Genomic DNA, 18,520 nt, shown 5'->3' on the forward strand with positions numbered 1-18,520 from the left:
ACAAGCATCAGCTGCAAATTTATGCAAAACAGTAAAAGCACCACCAGCACCAGCACCACCAACACCACCGCCGCTGCTGCTGCTGCTGCACAGCTAAAGAAAGGAGCAGCAACCAGGAGCTCCGGACACCGTCCAGCCGCCTGGAGTCGTTCTGCAGCGGGCAGCCGGGGCTGAGCAACCCGGACCGGGGACGGTAAGCACGGAGCGAGAGCTCCGTTAACGAGCCAGACAGCTGCAGCGGCTAACGGGATGCTAGGAGGAGGAGGAGGAGGAGGAGGAGGAGTAGCCTCCGGTGAGCCACTGTTGATGCTCTGTCTCCAACATGGAGGATAACGGGAGCTAAGCTAGCAACAGCAGCTCTGTGTCTGCTCCTCACAGGATGCTAATGATGCTAGCAGCTAACACAGGGACATGCTATTATAGGTGTGTGTGTGTGTGTGTGTGTGTGTGTGTGTGTGTGTGTGTGCGCGCGTGTGTGTGAGTGTGCGTGAGTGAGTGTGAGTGAGTGTGTGTGTGTGTGTGTGGTTAATAAAGATGCTGCAGGGATGAAATGGATACACCAGATCTAAATAGTACTATATAGTTATAGTACTATATAGTTATAGTAGTACTATGGTAGTACTATATAGTTATAGTACTATATAGTTATAGTAGTACTATGGTAGTACTATATAGTTATAGTACTACTACGGTAGTACTATATAGTTATAGTAGTACTATGGTAGTACTATATAGTTATAGTACTAATATGGTAGTACTATATAGTTATAGTAGTACTACTACATACTAAGAGCAGATATTAGACAACAAAGAAGAAAGAAAAACAAAATAATAAAGAAGAAACAAAAATAATAACTAATGTTTTGGTAGGAAAAAGGGGAATAAATGGAAAAAAGAAGTGGGTTAGTATTGTTTATGTATTTATTTTTGTTGTTTGCCTGTTTTAAAGAAGGAAATAGTTTTAATTCTGCTCTAATATCTTCTGTGGTGTGTTCATGTGCAGTTTTAAAAATTACAGATAAAAAGAAAGGTTGATATATCAGCCAATATTAGCTTCTCCAAATATATCAATGTTGGCATTAATGCAGACAAACATTTTGGTGCCAGGGACCTCTTACAGGGGACATCATTTACCAAGGACCCCCTCATAATCGTAGCACCAATGCAGCATCATGCTTACTATCATTTGTACTCTTAGATGTCATTGGAACTACATTCTAATACCTTTTAACCAAAGTACTTCAGACCTGTTTCATAGTGATAAGCAGAAACACATTTACATTTGAATCATCTTAACACCACTTTGTTTTGCCCTGTTATTGTGGGTGTTTGTCATAAATCTTCACAGAAAAACTGTTAAGAAATACTGTAAAGAAGTTTTAATTTACTTTGCACATTTTTATTAATTAATTGTTCTGTTATGCTTTTTATTTGTAATTAATTTAATTTAAATACGATCTATTTATTTAATTTAAAAGCCTTTCCTAGTGGGTAACTATCTTTAGAGTTTCTTCTACAAGACAACAGTTGTTTGTAAGACACTGAATTATTATAATGTGATGCAGGAAAAACGGTCAAATTCAAAGATGTTGACAGTGTCAGAAGAAAAACTCAGTAATCATCAACATCAGTCTACCAGTGTTCATATGAGTGAGAGCAGAACGGTGTCAGTCAGTGAAGTATTGAGTCAGTGCGTCTCCTCTCTGTGAGGAACAACAGTGTTTATCAGGACCAGTGACGGGTGGGTCTTCATCACAGAGAAAGTGTCGTAGTGTTTGACTGATGGACGGCTCCTCTCCTCTGTCTCCTCAGCAGCCATGGAGACGGACGGAGAGCAGAACCAGCAGGGGGCCTCGACCAATGGGAGCGCTGCGTCTGGGACGAGCTCCCGCCCCTCGCCAATGAATTCCATGTCTCTGTATGAAAGACAGGCGGTGCAGGTAGGTGTGTGTGTGTGTGTGTGTGTGTGTGTGTGTGCGCGGGTCTGAGCTGTCATGTGCTTTGTTTACAGTTTACAGGCTTTCACTCTGTCCGGATTAGTGTTTTCTTTTTACTAAATTTTCGACTACTTGGTCGTTTTGGTCTCAGTCGACTAAGACTTTTTCAGTCGATTAGTAATTTTTCATGCTTTTTTTCATGCTGAATGACTTATTTCCAAGAAACTTCTGAGCTCATCTCTGGTAAACACCACATTTAAAGTGGTACTTTTGACTGATTCTTTGTGGAGAAACTCAGTTTTACAGATCTGTTGAGTAGGGCTGCAACTAACCATTATTTTCATTGTTGATTAGTCTGTTGATTATTTTCTCGATTAATCGATTAATTATTTGGTCTATAAAATATCAGAAAGTGGTGAAAAATGTCAATCAGTGTTTCCCAAAGTTCAGTATCAGTAGATAAAAATGGAAAGATTCAGCTAAGTTGTTATTGCTGGACGTAACAAAGGTAATTACAGATTTCTAATTGGAACAAGAGCGCTGCCTGCCTGGGTATCAGCTAGCACACAGCCATCGAATTCAGGTCTTGATGTTAAAAGTGAGACTTCTGGAAGCTTTTGGCTGCTCACATGGATTAAAAAATAAAATATATAACGGGTGCCAAAAACTCTAAATCTACTTCCAATAGGTTAATGGGAAAATGGGAAATGAACTAATTAGTTTTAATATGGTCTCTTATTTCTAGTAGCAACAATCTTACTAACGTGGTTTTAGGTAATAATCTTTCATAAGAGCTTTGTTTAGTGTAAAGCATAATGCTTCCTACAAATAAAAATATAATTGCTGTTTCATTTTCTTATTTGGTTTATTTTTCCTTGAATGCTGCCATTTCCTCAAGAAACATGAGCTTTTTATTTATCCTGTATTTAACCAGAAAGGTCCCATTGAGGGCCAATATCTCTTCTGCCAGGGAGTCCTGGTCAAGATGGGCAGCAAGTACAAAAGTTTCTATGTGTAAAAACGGGCTCAGATAACATAGCAACGACAAACTATACCAAAACACAACAACAGACGCAAAACATCCATGAATCAGAGGTGAAAATAAGCAGCAACATTACTCTGTAAAAACAGATTTTTAAATACTTTTAAACATGTCAAGAGAGGGTAAAGATTTGAAGTCAAGTATGCCATGCTGTAGCGACTGGAATAATATGTCAGTAAACTGGATATGTACTGCCATAATTTACCAAGCAAAGCTTTTGCAATGAAAATGAAGATATGGCTTTTTCTCTTTAAACACAGTGAAGCGTTCACTTGACAAAAAACAGTATGTCGATTCTTGTTTAAGTGTGAACGGAGCTTGTTTGTGTATAAGCGAGATCAGGAGGATGCACCTGTCTGTCTTTATATTTTATGATTCATGTGTAAGCCGATGGACAGGAAGTGATGGAGAGTGACTGAAACAGGGAGGTGAAGAAAGAGATTGAGTCGTGCTGGGTTGATGGAGGCTCTGTGTACATTTTCCCAGGCTTGTGTCGCCCTGCACAGCCATCTGTCTTTGTCACCCTGCACACACTAATCCAGCCCGCCGCTCCTCGCTTTCATCTCTCAACTTATTACAGTACGAGCCTCTGCTCATACATCAGGCAGCTGGCAGGAGGCTTTACAGCATCCCTCCCTCTCTGCTCTCCCTGCCCTCATTTCTTTTACTCCTGTTTTCTTATTTTTCATGGCACTATACTTTCTTTTTCTTACAAGTCTTCACATTTTATTGCTTATAATTTCTCCTGCTTTCCCTCACACATCTTCTTCTGGTTGTCTGCTGTCATCTTCTCCATCTCCCTTACTCTTCCATCATCCTTCAGTACATCCTTCTAGCTTCCTCTCCGTCTCATGTCCTCCTTTCTTATCTCTTTCTCCGTTTGCTTTACTGCCCAGTGATTGTTCATGTCTCCTCCTCCTCCTCCTTCTCCCTCAAGGCCCTGCAGGCGTTACAGAGGCAGCCTAATGCAGCTCAGTACTTCCAGCAGCTGATGCTGCAACAGCAGATCAACAACGCCCAGCTGCAGAACCTGGCAGCCGTGCAACAGGTAAAGGTGTGTGAATGTTATGTCATTTATCATTGAACTACATTTTAGAGAAAGTCAGAATAGAAGTCAAAAACAAATAAGACACTTGATCTAATAAATCAGAGTGAATAAGCCTTCTAAACCAACCAACAGCAGGCACAATAAAGAAACTAAAAAAATTAGGGCTGTCAAATTGAACGCGTTAATAGCAGGCTCAGTTTTAGGAGCTGAGCATATTGTTTAATGCTAAATGCAGTACCTGTGAGGGTTTCTAGACAATATCTCATTGTTTTGTGTTGTTAATTGATTTCCAATAATAAATATATACATACATTGTTGATAAGAGTATTAAATACTTGTCAAATCCCCCTTTAAGGAACATTTTGAACAGATCAAATATGTGTGATTAATTTCTGATTAATCGTGATTAACTTTGGACAATCATACATTATTTTCATTGATTGACAGCCCTAAAAAAACAAATTTTTCTGTGGTCAAAATGGTGTTTGTGACCAAAAGAAAGGGGGACGTTTTGCTGTGATTACAGCAGTGCAGGATAAACTGTTTTGCTTCCACCTCGGTTCATAAGTATATATACTGGAAAAACAAAGTTTGGAAACTTGTGTTTGGTGGATTATTTCTCTGTTGTTACAATGCTAATGGTCATTGTATTTTACATCGTTGGAAAGCCTGTTTATTTACCTTCACAATGATGTCCAACTTGTAAGGATCATGCATTTGTGGGATGAGCAGCACAGCTGATTATGTGGGTAGCACCCAAGAAAAATTTGCCAAAATGCTCAGCCAGTGGTAAACAGTGTATTCTCATAAGGCTACCAGGAAGCCTGCAATGACTGCCCTTAACCGTCAGACCCGTTTGCGCTGGCGTCGACATGTGGGGGAATGTCATGTTCAGTGATGAGTCCAGGTTCTGTCTGCGAAAGTTGGATGGTAGGGTCAAAGTATGGAGACGACGCGGAGAACGCTATGCTGATTGTTGCGCCGATGGAGTAACAGCTTTTGGTTGGGGAAGTGTCATGGTGTGAGGCGGCATCTCCCTCACTGGCAAAACAAGGCTTGTCATCATTGAAGGCCATCTCAATGCAGCGAGATATCGGGATGAGATTCTGCAGCCAGTGGCGATCCCATATCTCCAAATCTGGGACCTAACTTCATCCTCCAAGATGACAACACTCACCCCCACAGAGCCAGGGTTATCACAGACTACCTCCACAATGTGGGAGTAGAGAGAATGGAACGGCCTGCCAAGAGTCCACACCTCAACCCAATTCAACACTTGTGGGATCAGCTTGGGCGTGCTGTACGTGTTAGAGTGACCAACACACCCACGCTGGCTGACCTGCAACGAATCCTGGTTGAGGAATGGAATGCCATCCCACAGCAACGTGTGACCAGGTTGGTGACCAGCATGAGGAGGAGGTGCCAGGCTGTTGTGGCTGCGTATGCATCTTCCACCGCAACTGAGGCTCCTGACGGTGTATTAAATGAATAAAGTGTAAAATAGCCAATATGTCTTGTTTGTTCCTTGTTACTAATAGAGAGTTCAATCATCCAATCCACCAAACAACTCAAAACAAGAGTCAATACCAACAGGAGAATACACTGTTTACCATTGATGGAGCATTTTGGCAAATTTTTCTTGGGCGCTACCCACATAATCAGCTGTGCTGCTCATCCCACAAATGCATGATCCTTACAAGTGGGACATCATTGCGAAGGTAAATAAACAGGCTTTCCAACCATGTAAAATACAATGACCATTAGCATTGTAACAACAAAGAAATAATCCACCAAACACAAGTTTCCAAACTTTGTTTTTCCAGTTTATAATAATATAATATATAAGTATATTGGACTGGCAGTGATTCATTCAGCAGTCTGACAGCCTCTGCAAACATCCCGCTGTTGAGTTTGTTTGGAGGAGACTGAGACCTAAAGCGTTTCCTCTTCCTCTTCCTCTTCCTCCCAGGCCACTCTGGCAGCCAGTCGTCAGTCAAGTCCTTCCAGCAGCGGCTCTTCTCAGACCACCAGCACCGCAGCTGTATGTACTGTTTCCATGGTTACAACAAAATGGCTGCTCTTTGTCACTTACAAGCTAAAAAAACCTGGGATTCCCTAAAAACTTGGTGTTTCACCCGGATGGCGTGGTTTTGCATGACGTAGCAGAGCACGCTTCGGCGAGCTCTGTGACCGTCTCAGCCCGTCGTGCTCTGAGTGCACGCTCATTACTCTACTTTATCAGAATCAGAAATACAAATACTTAATGATCCCCGGGGGGAAATGGGGACGTTACAGTTGCTCTTATATAAACATAAAGAAATATGATAAAACAGAAAAAGCAGTAAGTAACATGTAAATTATGTACATAGTGTTACAATATATAACACAATATATGTAGAGAGATATAAGTAAATAATAAAAATAAGAATGAGAAATGACAATATAAGAAATATGTGCATTTAATATATATAACATATAACCGTAGTGCAAATAAGTAAATACAAAATGCTGAGAAGTGGGATCTATTAAGAGTGTTAAATATCAATTAAATTATAGTATAAATATGAATTAAATAAGAATATTTCTTGGAATGGACAGTACAGTTATATGATTACCTGCGTGCACCTTCCTAAGAATGCAGAACATAAATCCTAAAAGGAAGACTAGTTTTATTTCTAAACTTTGGACAATTAGGCAAACTTGCTGAATAAAATCTAAAAAGTGTTACTTTGTAAATCGATGATCACAAAAAAATCCTCTCGGTTTGAAGTTACAATTATTTGTGAGGTCTCCTATAGGTTTAAGGCAAAGATTAGGTTAATATACAACTTTTTAGATTAGGGTTTATCCAAAAAGTGACGAGACAACCCAAAGCGAGCTGACGATAACGTGCATCAGGCACTCAATACGACGCAGGACGTAAGGCGCCGCCCCAGGGTGAAATACCAAGTTTTTAAGGAGTCTCAAGAAAACCAAGTATCACTGTAACATGCTCTCCTGATTGAAAAAGTAATGCATAAAAAACATCAATTCTACTCATTGAAGTTACTCATTATCGTTTGTCAGGCCATTGTAACATCTGGATCTACAACCAGCAGCCGTCCTATCGGCGCCCCGACGACGTCCACAATCAGCCAATCAGTGCTGCTCAGTGGGACGGCGGGGGGGCAGGGACAAATGTACCTGAGGGTGAGTTTCACCACAACTTTGAGTGGATTGCATTGTCATGTATCACTTTTAATACACTGAGCAAGAATCTGTACATTTGAGATATTTGGGGAACAACTTTGCCTTCTGTTGGCAGGATGAGGACCAGTGTTCATTCTGGCAGCTATTTTACATTTAGTCTTAGTCTTTAGACCAAAATGCTTATTAGTTTTAGTCCCATTTTAGTCATTTTTATCCTTCATAGTTTTTGTGTGTGTTTGAGAGAGCGAGACCGTGATAGAGAGAGGGGAAGAGAAAGTGGTAGGTGACGAATAGAAAGAGAGATTTTGGTAAAGTTTTTTATTTTTTTAAACTACATTTTAGTCTCATCTTTTTTTTGCGTGTTATTGCATGTTGGGTATCGTCACAGTTAGTGTTTAATGACCTATGTGCCATCTCGTCATCATCTCGTCTTAGTCATGGAAAAAAAGGTCATTGACAAACATATTTGGTCATAGTTTTCGTTAATGACATTAAGTTTTGATGACTCATTTTATGTCAGTTTGAGTATTAAATGTGTCCTCTGTCAGGACCAACGTGCAGACATCCAGCTTCTACTTTACACCAGCTCACTTTCTGTGTGTTTGATGGCCGTCCTGTCGTCCTGCAGGTCAACCGCTCCCTGAGGGCCCCCATCTCATCACAGCTCATCTTTATGCCCGGCAACACGGCAACCGCTGCCGTGGCAACCGTCACCCAGCAGCCACAGGCTCAGCAACAGCAACAAGAAGTAACTCCAACTTCCTCTTCCAGCAGCCAATCCGATAATGACCAGGTTTGTGGAATTAATATGTTGATTATTTGAGGAGAATACTAACTTTTTTTATCTTTTCACAGATTGCCCTTTATATTTCTTCTCTCCCTTCCTGTCTCTAGGTGCAGAATCTAGCCATGCGAGGTGTGTCCAGTCCCAAAGGTGTTGGTGTTAAGACTGAAGCCCCAGAGAGGAGTGACTCAGGTATAGAGGAAAGGAAAGCTGCCTCTGTAAGCTAACAAGTTCACCATATCAAGTTTATAAGGGGATGATGTGTTGGTGTTGTTGATGCAGGTTTAAAGAAACGGCTTTAGATCCCCGGGTAAGGTGGTTAAAATACACTTTTCCTTTATCTAAGTGGATGCTATATTTACAAAATTTGTACCGGTTTACCTTGCAATGAGACAGCTACAGAATACAGTGTGTGTTTCCAATGGGGAACTGAAGCTGTTGCCTATGCTCGCTCCAAAGCAACCAGACTCCATTGAAAAAAGGAGTCATTTTACTTCACAGAACACAGACGTTGCTGGTTGCTGGTTTGTTTGTGTGATTGTGTGTCTTTGGTTAGTTCGGATTCACCAAAGCGTCACAATAACGAAAAGAAGCTAACGGATGGAGGCAGCGGTAGATCAGCAACTCTCGTGTTCTGCGAGGTCAAATTTTAGTTTTTTTCAATGGAGTCTGTTGGTTTTTTGCAAGAGCATATATGGATACATGTTGGCTTGGTGGCTTCAGTTCCCAGTCAGAAAGGACTGTCTCACGGCAAGGTCAAGCGGTGAAAATATTCTAAATAAAGCGTACACTAAATAAAGCGTACACTTAAACTGATATAATTTTGTTTTTTTTCTTTCCGGTGCTAAAATACATTTTGCTGCCGGCCCCGTCCACAGTAGTACATTACTGTGCTTCAAAACACCCAAACTCCCCCTTTAAGTGTCATAGATGTTGGTGTGTAATTAGTTTTTTTCTGTCTCTTCAGCTGCCTACTCCCTGGTCCAGCCCTCCCACCAGTTGAACTCCCAGTCCCCCACTAAGCCCAGCCAGCCACAGCACCAGCCGCCCCACATCAAAATCCCCACGTACCCTCAGCCCACCAACCTCAAAGCCCACCCCTCCTCTTCCTCTGGTGCCTCCTCCACCTCCTCCACCTCCTCCATACCTCTCTCCCAGCTCCTGCTTCACGGAACCCGGACTCTCACCACAGGAACCACAGTTCCCACATCAGCACACACTCTGGTCCTGACGTCCAGCGCAGCATCCCAGGCCCACGGGTACCCCGTTGGCACAGCGACCATCAAACCAGCGGTCAACGCTCAGACGCTGGTGGTGCAGCCTCTGCAGAAGACCTCGCTCAGCGCGGAGAAATCAGGCCACGGCAATGGACCCATCCCCATCCAACCCAAAACCCTGCAGGGGCTCCGCCTGCCCCTCCAGCTGCCTTCTAGGAACCCCCCTCCCATCCTGCCCGCCCCGCCGCCCGTCAGTAGCTCCGCTCAGCCCCCCCAGCCGCCGCACATCCCGGTCCAGATCGTGGGCGCGAGGCAGAGCACGCTGGGAAACGCCCAGGCTCTGGCTATGGCCCGGGGCAGCTGCTGCCAGGACGGAGCCGCCGTCCTCAGCAGCTCGTCCAGCCTGCTCACCATGGTGGCGTCTATCGCTTCCAGGGAGGCCGGGGTCGTGGGCCGAGGGGTGGGGCTAAAGACGCTTCAGTCGCCCCAGGAGGCTCCCCCGTTGGCTCAGGTCTCTCAGGTGCATCCACAGGCCAATCAGAGCTCTGGACAGAGTCAGAACGGACCCCTGGCTTTGATCCCCGCCTCCTCCCAGGCCTCTGCGGTCTCCTCTCCTCCTTCCTCGATGTCCCGTTCCTCCCTCTCCCTCCCCCTGGTGACGGCAGAGCAGAGAGGAGCATCAGCTGCTGTCACCACCAATGGAGACTCATCAGGAAGTCAGACACCACAGGTCAGCTATTTACGCTTCATTGGATTTCATCTTTACTGTGTGATATGAAGTTTAATTTTACAACAGTTCAGTTATCCCGTTTAGAGGTGGGATTTAAATGATTACTGTGAGCACAGGTTTTATTTTTTCCTATCTTCTAGTACATTTATACAGTATGTCCTCTAAGGCAAACTTGTGATTTTTGGCTGTATAAATAAAAACTATACAACTACAGCACTTCTTATGTACATAGTAGACAGTTGCAACAGCTCAACCCAGAACAATTACACTCTCAAATGGCTTCTGGAAACAAAATGTCATTCAGTTGTGGTCTGAGGTCTCTTATGAGTCTGATAGAAGTTCTCTGCTTTCATTTTAATTTAATTTAATTTATCTTTTTTACATTTTGTCAGTGTGACATACTACAAAGGTGTAACAAAATATACCGACATCAACACAAGACGTATGAAACAGATGTTATGATTTGAATAAGGTACAGACTTGTAGTTGTTTTCGTTAGTGGGAGTATTGTAAGTGTGTGCATGTATGAAAGTGCGTTGTGCAAGTGTGACATGTTCATATAAACTGGAAAAACAAAGTTCAGAAACTTGTGTTTGGTGGATTATTTCTTTGTTATTACAATGTTAATGGTCATTGTATTTTACATGGTTGGAAAGCCTGTTTATTTACCTTCACAATGATGTCCAACTTGAAAGGATCATGCATTTGTGGGATGAGCAGCACAGCTGATTATGTGGGGAGCGCCCAAGAAAAATTTGCCAAAATGCTCTCAATGGTAAACAGTGTATTCTCCTGTTGGTTTTGACTCTTGTTTTGAGTTGTTTGGTGGATTGGATGATTGAACTCTCTATCAGTAACAAGGAACAAACAAGACATATTGGCAATTTGACACTTTATTCATTTAATACACCGTCAGGAGCCTCAGTAGCGGTGGAAGATCCATACGCAGCCACAACAGCCTGGCACCTCCTCCTCATGCTGGTCACCAACCTGGTCACACGTTGCTGTGGGATGGCGTTCCATTCCTCAACCAGGATTCGTTGCAGGTCAGCCAGCGTGGTTGTGTTGGTCACTCTAACACGTACAGCACGCCCAAGCTGATCCCACAAGTGTTGAATTGCGTTGAGGTCTGGACTCTTGGCAGGCCGTTCCATTCTCTCTACTCTACACATTGTGGAGGTAGTCTGTGATAACCCTGGCTCTGTGGGGGCGAGTGTTGTCATCTTGGAGGATGAAGTTAGGTCCCAGATTGTGGAGATATGGGATCGCCACTGGCTGCAGAATCTCATCCCGATATCTCCCTGCATTGAGATGGCCTTCAATGATGACAACCCTTGTTTTTCCAGTGAGGGAGATGCCCCCCCCACCATGACACTGCCCCCACCAAAAGCTGTTACTCCATCGGTTCAACAATCAGCATAGCGTTCTCCATGTCGTCTCCATACTTTGACCCTGCCATCCAACTTTGGCAGACAGAACCTGGACTCATCACTGAACATGACATTCCCCCACATGTTCAGGTAACATTGTCTGTGTTGTCGACACCAGCGCAAACGGGCCTGACGGTGAAGGGCAGTCATTGCAGGCTTCCTGGTAGCCTTAGGAGAATACACTGTTTACCATTGGCAGAGCATTTTGGCAAATTATTCTTGGGCGCTACCCACATAATCAGCTATGCAAGTTGGACATCATTGCGAAGGTAAATAAACAGGCTTTCCAACCATGTAGAATACAATGACCATTAGCATTGTAACAACAGAAAAATAATCCACCAAACACAAGTTTCTGAACTTTGTTTTTCCAGTATATATGAATAATTGTGACCGACGGAATATGCAGGTTTGTCCGAGGAGGACAGATAAATGAATAACTAAATAAATAAATAAATGGTACTAATAATTATGTTGATCACTTATTTCAATTACTACATATATAATTAAAATAATAAAAGCTAATAATGATAATAATAATAGTAAAAATAAATAAGTAAAAATGAATGTTAATAATCAAATTAATTATAACTTTATTTATAGAGCGCTTTTCATAAAAGAGATATAGCTCAAAGTGCTTTACAAAATAAAATGAAAAATGCCACACATTCAAACAAGGGTAGATAGATAATACAATTAGTCAATATATTTACAGTAAAATATATAAAACAGAGAACATTAACAATTAAAAAAAGAGAATTAGACAAAAATAAATAATAATAAATCAATAGGTTTTCATCCATCCATCCATCTGCAACCGCTTATCCCGTTAGGGGTTGCGGGGGGGCTGGAGCCGATCCCAGCCGACATTGGGCGAAGGCAGGGTACACCCTGGACAGGTCGCCAGTCCATCGCAGGGCTGACACATAGAGACAGACAACCAATTTAGAGTCCACAATTAACCTAACCTGCATGTCTTTGGACTGTGGGAGGAAACCGGAGTACCCGGAGAAAACCCACGCTAACACGGGGAGAACATGCAAACTCCACACAGAAGGGTCCCAAGCCGGATTCGAACCTGCAACCCTCTAGCTGTGAGGCGCCAGTGCTAACCACTGCACCACCGTGCAGCCTTCAATAGGTTTTCAGATGACATGTTCAAAGAGCCTGTATCTTTTATATCTTTTGGTAATTTATATCAGTTTGGAGCATAGTAAATAAAAGCTGCGCTGCCTGTTTTCTTGTGCGCAGTATTGTGTGTAGATTTAGCAGCAGTAGAAGATCTGAGAGCCCGTGAAGGCTAAATGAATCAATTAATAGTAAAGGATTCCCCTTACTTTGACTTTTTAAGAACTGCTGCCTGAACTACTCCTGTAGCTGTTCTGTTGACTTTTCATCTCTTCATCTGCGTTTAAACTGTTTGTTTTAGGGAAAGCAGTTGACTGGCTCTCTAAAAAGAAAATCAGACTCCAACTCAGCCAATGACGAAGACGGCCCCTCCCCTCCACGGCTCCAGCCAGTCAGAGATCACGCCTCGGCACTCCCGACCAATCCCATCGAAGCAGGTAACAACATAGAAACGTGTATGTTTATGAGTGTGAATGTAACACAATATTTACTGCTCCTCTCCGTTCTCCCCCTCCAGGCCCTGGTGCTCCTCCTCCAGCCTCCTCCTCTCCCTCCCCGGTGCTGTCAGTGTCCCGTGGGGTCTGCCAGGGGGAGAGAGCTCCTCCCCCTCAAGCTGTGGTGAAACCCAACGTCCTCACACACCTCATAGAGGGCTTCGTCATCCAGGAAGGGGCAGAGCCTTTCCCTGTGAGTACATGGGATTTGTAGTTTCTAATACTCCCTTCAAGTATGGCTGTGTAACATGATCGATTAATCGCTTGGTCTATAAAATGTCAGAAAATAGCGAACAATGTCCATGCCAGTTTCTCAGAGTCCAAGGTTATGTCTTTAAAAGTCTTGTTTTGTCAGTTCAAACCCCAAAGATATTCAGTTTAATGATTTGAAACAGGGAAAAGAAGGAAATGTCCATAATTGAGAGGCTGAAAACAGCATTTTCTGCCATTTTTGCATGAAAAGTAACTTTAAAGGGCGGGTCCACCTGCATTATTTTCCATTTTTTTGTCAAGCTAATCAATAATGTTATGAATAATGTGAATGCTAGCACTAGCTGAAACTAGTAGGAAATAACTGAAAGGGTTAGTTTGGATTATTTGAAGTCTGGAATGGAGTCTGGTGGCTTTAAAGAGAGCGATATGACTTAAAAAAAGACTCATGTATGACACTGGTCTCCTGGTCACCAACCTTTTCTTAATATTGCTTGTTGTGTTTGATTGACAGGTGTGTGGTTCAGTAAAGGACTCGGCTAGTGAGGATCTGACAGACAGTCTGGACACTAACCAATCAGAGACTGTTACAACAGCGACAGGTAACAGCCAAACTTCTGTGACAGGACTGCTGCCTTCCAGACATGTTTGAGGGTAGAAAATCGCTTCATAACGGCACGCTAGTTTGACAACAGTACTTTGATATGAATATTTATAATCCTCTAAATACATTGAAATTAAATTTTTACCTTCAGATGACTAAAACTATGGGCTGTCAATCAATTAAAATATTTAACCTCAATTAATTGCATGATTGTCCATAGTTAATCGTGATTAAAGAAGATTAAGAAATGAATCGCACATATTTTATCTGTTGATAATGTACCTAAAAGGGAGATTTGTCAAGTATTTAATATTCTTATCAACATGGGAGTGGGCAAATATGCTGCTTTATGTAAATATATGTATATATATATATATATATATATATATATATTATTGGAAATCAATTAGCAACACAAAACATGCACTTAGCATAAAACAATGTGCTCCAATCATAACATGGTAAACTGCAGCCCAACAGGCAACAACAGCTGTCAGTGTGTCAGTGTGCTGACTTGACTATGACTTGCCCCAAACTGCATGTGATTATCATAAAGTGGGCATGTCTGTAAAGGGGAGACTCGTGGGTACCCATAGAACCCATTTACATTCACTGATCTGGAGGTCGGAGGTCAAGGGACCCCTTTGAAAATGGACATGACAGTTTTTCCTCGCCACAATTTAGTGTAAGTTTTGAGCGTAATTTAAAGGTACTGTTGGTAAGAATCAGAATGTCTTGTTAACAGTGACACCTGTGGCCGTTAAGTCAACGAAAGTCTGAGTCCTGTTGCTCGCGCTCGCCCGTGTGCATGCGTTACCTGAATGTGAGCAAGCATCCGTCAACACAGTGAGGCGACACACGTCAGCTAAAAGCACAATATCACTCTATATTTCAGCTGCTTGGCAGTAATGTTAGCTGACCAGACGAAGGTCTCTCCATGAATCAATGCCGATCCTAGTGTTGGCTTTTCCTGCCTCAGCCTCCCGACCGCGGCTGGAGGGAACAGGGGAGACGCCGGAGTTTTGGACGGAGACGATAACATTTCTCTCTGCGGAGCCCCGTCACTTCACAAGACACGGGAAACCTCTGTTGGTCTGGAGGAGCTGCAGCAGTTATTTTTGCACAAACGTTCACTAGATATTCTCAGAGCTAAACTAACTCTTCTGCAGTGTGGAGTGTGCAGCATGCACGTGAGAGGTGGAGCGAGAGAGAAGTGAGAACGAGCGCGGTGTGTGAGTGAAGGCAGGCAGAGGAGCAGAGTACAGCAGAGACTCCGGTCCTGGAGACCAAAGCTACGGTCTCTCCCGCATCCTCCGACCGCGGCCAACACTGTTTAACAGACGGGCTTCACTAGATACAACCAAGAGGTTTTGGTGCTTCACTGTAGTTTGTGTTGGAGTCTGAGTCTGAACAGCGTAGACACAAGCGAGCGCGCATATGCGAGCACGCATGGGACACCGACCTGGATTGATTTATACGTGTAAGAAGTTACAAACAGTCCCTTTAACCTCCTTTGCCACAAGCTAGTTTGACATGGTTGGTACCGATGGATTCATTGGGTTTTTCTAGTTTCATATGATAAAAACTGAACCGCTACAACTTAAAAAACACAAGTTGCATTAATGCGTTAAAGGAATTAGTGGCGTTAAAACAAATTTGGGTTAAAATATTTCAAAACAGAATAAGGATAAGGTCACACATTTTAGGTGCTAATTTACGCTTATTGTAATTAAGCCGTCCATGCTAATTTGCTAGTTATACTTGCCAAATATAATGAACATAACATGGATACAGAGGGCAGGATTTAATTCTGTGCAACAACATGACCCTGTTTGACCCGTGTTTGTCCAAGCTGGGCCACAGGAACGCACAGAGGTTTTAATTACAACCTTTGAGCTGGGAGTTTCCCACCTCGTACTTTGACTGGAAGGCAGCACAGCAGCACAGTGAAATATCATTACAGACTTAAACCTTAGAGCTATTTGATTTGTATTTCTCTGGATTTTCTGATGTAACATTATAGCAGCGCTACACATTTATTTATGTACAAAAAAAACATGTTAAAAATTATATATTTACCATCTGCTCTGTTTTTTCCCTCCCCCTCAGTGCTGAAGTGTGAGTACTGTAAAAACTTTGCTCCTGCCAGCCAGTTCAGAGGCACCAAAAGGTTCTGCTCCATGTCTTGTGCCAAGAGGTACTTCAACATGCATGAAATATAATATATGCAGTGGAAGCCACCTTAGAAAAAGCACTATACTGCTGAATGCGGCAGCCTCTGTAGCCTTATTTCTCTCAACAACATCTTATTGTAATAGAAAACCGTTTCTCTCAAACAGTGTGTGCATTCTCAGGTGGCTACAGCTGGATATCACACAGCATGTATGTTTTCTGTTCTCATGTTTTATTCTCATGTTTGAATTCTGGATAGTGCCACTTCATCCACTTTTCTCTATGTAAACTTGTCTGTTTTCTGTCAAATTGCAGTGCAGTCCTGTTAATTTCTCTTTTAAATTTGCTCCATATTAAAATGTATATATTATGTCGTACATGTTTCACTATATAAACAATGCACTGCCTGCATTGTTTTGAGCAGCGTATGATTTTACATGTTCTGCTTCTGCTTTGCATTTGTCCCTTTGCCCACTACATGTGTATAGATTATATACCACGTATGGTGCAAAGGGATAAAAACTGTATGTGTTGCTCGTCTTGGCTTCAGTACCGTATATGTCACTCTTTGTCTACGATACAGTATGTATTGGTTCCCCAGGTACAACGTCAGCTTCAGGCAACACTTCTGCATGCGGCAGGGTCAAAGTCAAGGTCAAGATCACGCTCTGGATCAGGATCAAAGCCAAGATCACCTCTCCAACTCAGACGAGGAGGGAGGAGTTACCAGGCGGAGGGTCCCCCGCAGGACTAGCTCAGAAATAGCCAGTGCCAAGATAGCAGGGAGACCCATACCTGTCAAGGTGAGAAGGACCTGCACATTTCATACATGCATCTGTTTTTAAGTTATGAAAGATCCACATAAGCCCCTTTTCGACCACACGGACTTACCCCCGGAACTAGGAACCTTTTTGAGGAACTCATTGTGTTTCGATCGCAGGGACCAGGTTCTAAATTAAGTTCCAGGGACTTTTTACCCCCTAAAAAGGCAGGGTGTAGTACTGGTGTGCAGGGATGACATCGCTGATTGGTGAAACACACACAGCGCCGCTGCTTCAACTCTGTACTGCTTCATTCATAAACAAGGAAGTACTCTAGTATCGATTTAGGACCATTTTATGACCCGAGGAGAGCATTTGTCTGTGTTTGATGACATTAAAAGTAAAGTTAGGCTCTGCTGTCAGCTTCCCGACTCATTTTTAAAAAGAGAGAGGGATCACACGAGCGAGCAGAGAGGGCAAGTGGGAGAAGAGACAGACAGTGCGACAGTGCTGTGAATGAGAGAAAATCAAGTTATTTTCTGATTGTTTCATGGTGGTAACGTTCTAAAGCACAAATAAATAAGCCTCAAACACTCAACAGATGATTTACTGGGGAGACAGACGCTCTTAGTTTGCTTTTCTTCTGCTGCATTTCATTCATCCAATATCCATCCATACATCCAACGGGCATCAGTAAATATATGCAGCAGTAAAAGTGGTCATAGTGAGATAAAACCTAAGGTTTATTGTTTTTCCAACGGGTCTTTAGATGAAACAGGCGGACACACTGAACCGCAGAGTGTGTTTACCGCTGTGACCACCAGCAGCCCTCGGCACATGTCATGTTGCTTTTTCATACGTCAGCGGACTAATTTGCCTAATCTTCGCTGATATTTAGACCGTTGTGGAAATGCAAACAACAGTGGGCTGAAGGAACCTTTTATTCCTTGAAAAGTAGTTCCTGGGACTAAAATTACCAGGAACTTCTTGGTGGAAACGGGGCTGTTGTGTAGTGTGACGTAAAACCAAAACAGGCATGAACATTTGAACTCATAAAAATCAGCCACAGTTTGTGACTTAGTCAGTGAGCTGGGCACATGTTCAGGTGGAAAGCAACTACTGGATCCATCGATAGCTGTCAGTTGTTCATGTTTAGCCTGTCTGTCTCCTAGTGGCTGTCAGTTGTTCATGTTGAGCCTGTCTGTCCCCTAGTGGCTGTCAGTTGTTCATGTTTAGCCTGTCTGTCCCCTAGTGGCTGTCAGTTGTTCATGTTTAGCCTGTCTGTCCCCTAGTGGCTGTCAGTTGGCACTGCAGGCTTTACAAACCATGTCCTCTGTGTGATGCTGTCAAACTGTTTTGGGGTCTTTATTTCAATGAGGACACTTCTCATTTTTGTTATATACATTAGTAATGTTGCTGCTTTGATTTTTATTCTGGCATGTAGGCACACCCAGTCAAACTGGGAAACAATCCAGTGCAACCACAGGCTTCCACTGTCAACCACTGAGCCATGTTTAATGCCTTGCTTATGGGTTCCTCAACTTCTCCTTCCCCACAGTGCCGTTCAGAGTCCAGCCATTCAGATGAGGAGTCCAGTGGAGAGGAGGATGAAGATGACCCCATGTCCCTCTCGCCCGTCTCCTCAGCCTCTTGCCACCAGCCTCCTCCTCCTCCACTCCCGACAGAAAGCTCTGCAGCCAGCTGCCTGCCTGCCAGCCCTGGCCAGTGGAGCGTGGACGAAGTGTCACAGTTTATTTCATCACTACAAGGTTGG

General features: G+C 43.0%; 1 protein-coding gene across 13 annotated transcripts in view; it reads left to right on the forward strand.

Annotated features, from left to right (window-relative positions):
• The window catches only part of LOC141754064 (polyhomeotic-like protein 1), a 25,825-nt gene continuing 7,305 nt past the window's right edge, over positions 1-18,520 (forward strand). For 2 of the 13 annotated variants that reach the window (XR_012590555.1, XM_074612870.1), the window contains exons 1-14: positions 1-292; positions 1,813-1,940; positions 3,917-4,033; positions 5,997-6,068; positions 7,094-7,216; positions 7,845-8,009; positions 8,111-8,192; positions 8,968-9,947; positions 12,807-12,942; positions 13,023-13,192; positions 13,724-13,811; positions 15,923-16,010; positions 16,569-16,788; positions 18,305-18,515. Coding sequence is in view for 12 of the 13 variants with exons in the window: in XM_074612870.1 (XP_074468971.1) it covers positions 250-292; positions 1,813-1,940; positions 3,917-4,033; positions 5,997-6,068; positions 7,094-7,216; positions 7,845-8,009; positions 8,111-8,192; positions 8,968-9,947; positions 12,807-12,942; positions 13,023-13,192; positions 13,724-13,811; positions 15,923-16,010; positions 16,569-16,788; positions 18,305-18,515 (2,623 nt within the window). In the remaining variant the exon portion in view is untranslated. Of the gene's footprint in view, positions 293-1,812; positions 1,945-3,916; positions 4,034-5,996; positions 6,069-7,093; positions 7,217-7,844; positions 8,010-8,110; positions 8,193-8,967; positions 9,948-12,806; positions 12,943-13,022; positions 13,193-13,723; positions 13,812-15,922; positions 16,011-16,568; positions 16,789-18,304; positions 18,516-18,520 lie in introns of those variants that run through there. The other 11 variants (XM_074612874.1, XM_074612872.1, XM_074612871.1 and 8 more) reach the window with 11 other exon arrangements.

This window comes from Sebastes fasciatus, chromosome 17, assembly GCF_043250625.1.
Source record: "Sebastes fasciatus isolate fSebFas1 chromosome 17, fSebFas1.pri, whole genome shotgun sequence".
NCBI lineage: Eukaryota > Metazoa > Chordata > Actinopteri > Perciformes > Sebastidae > Sebastes > Sebastes fasciatus.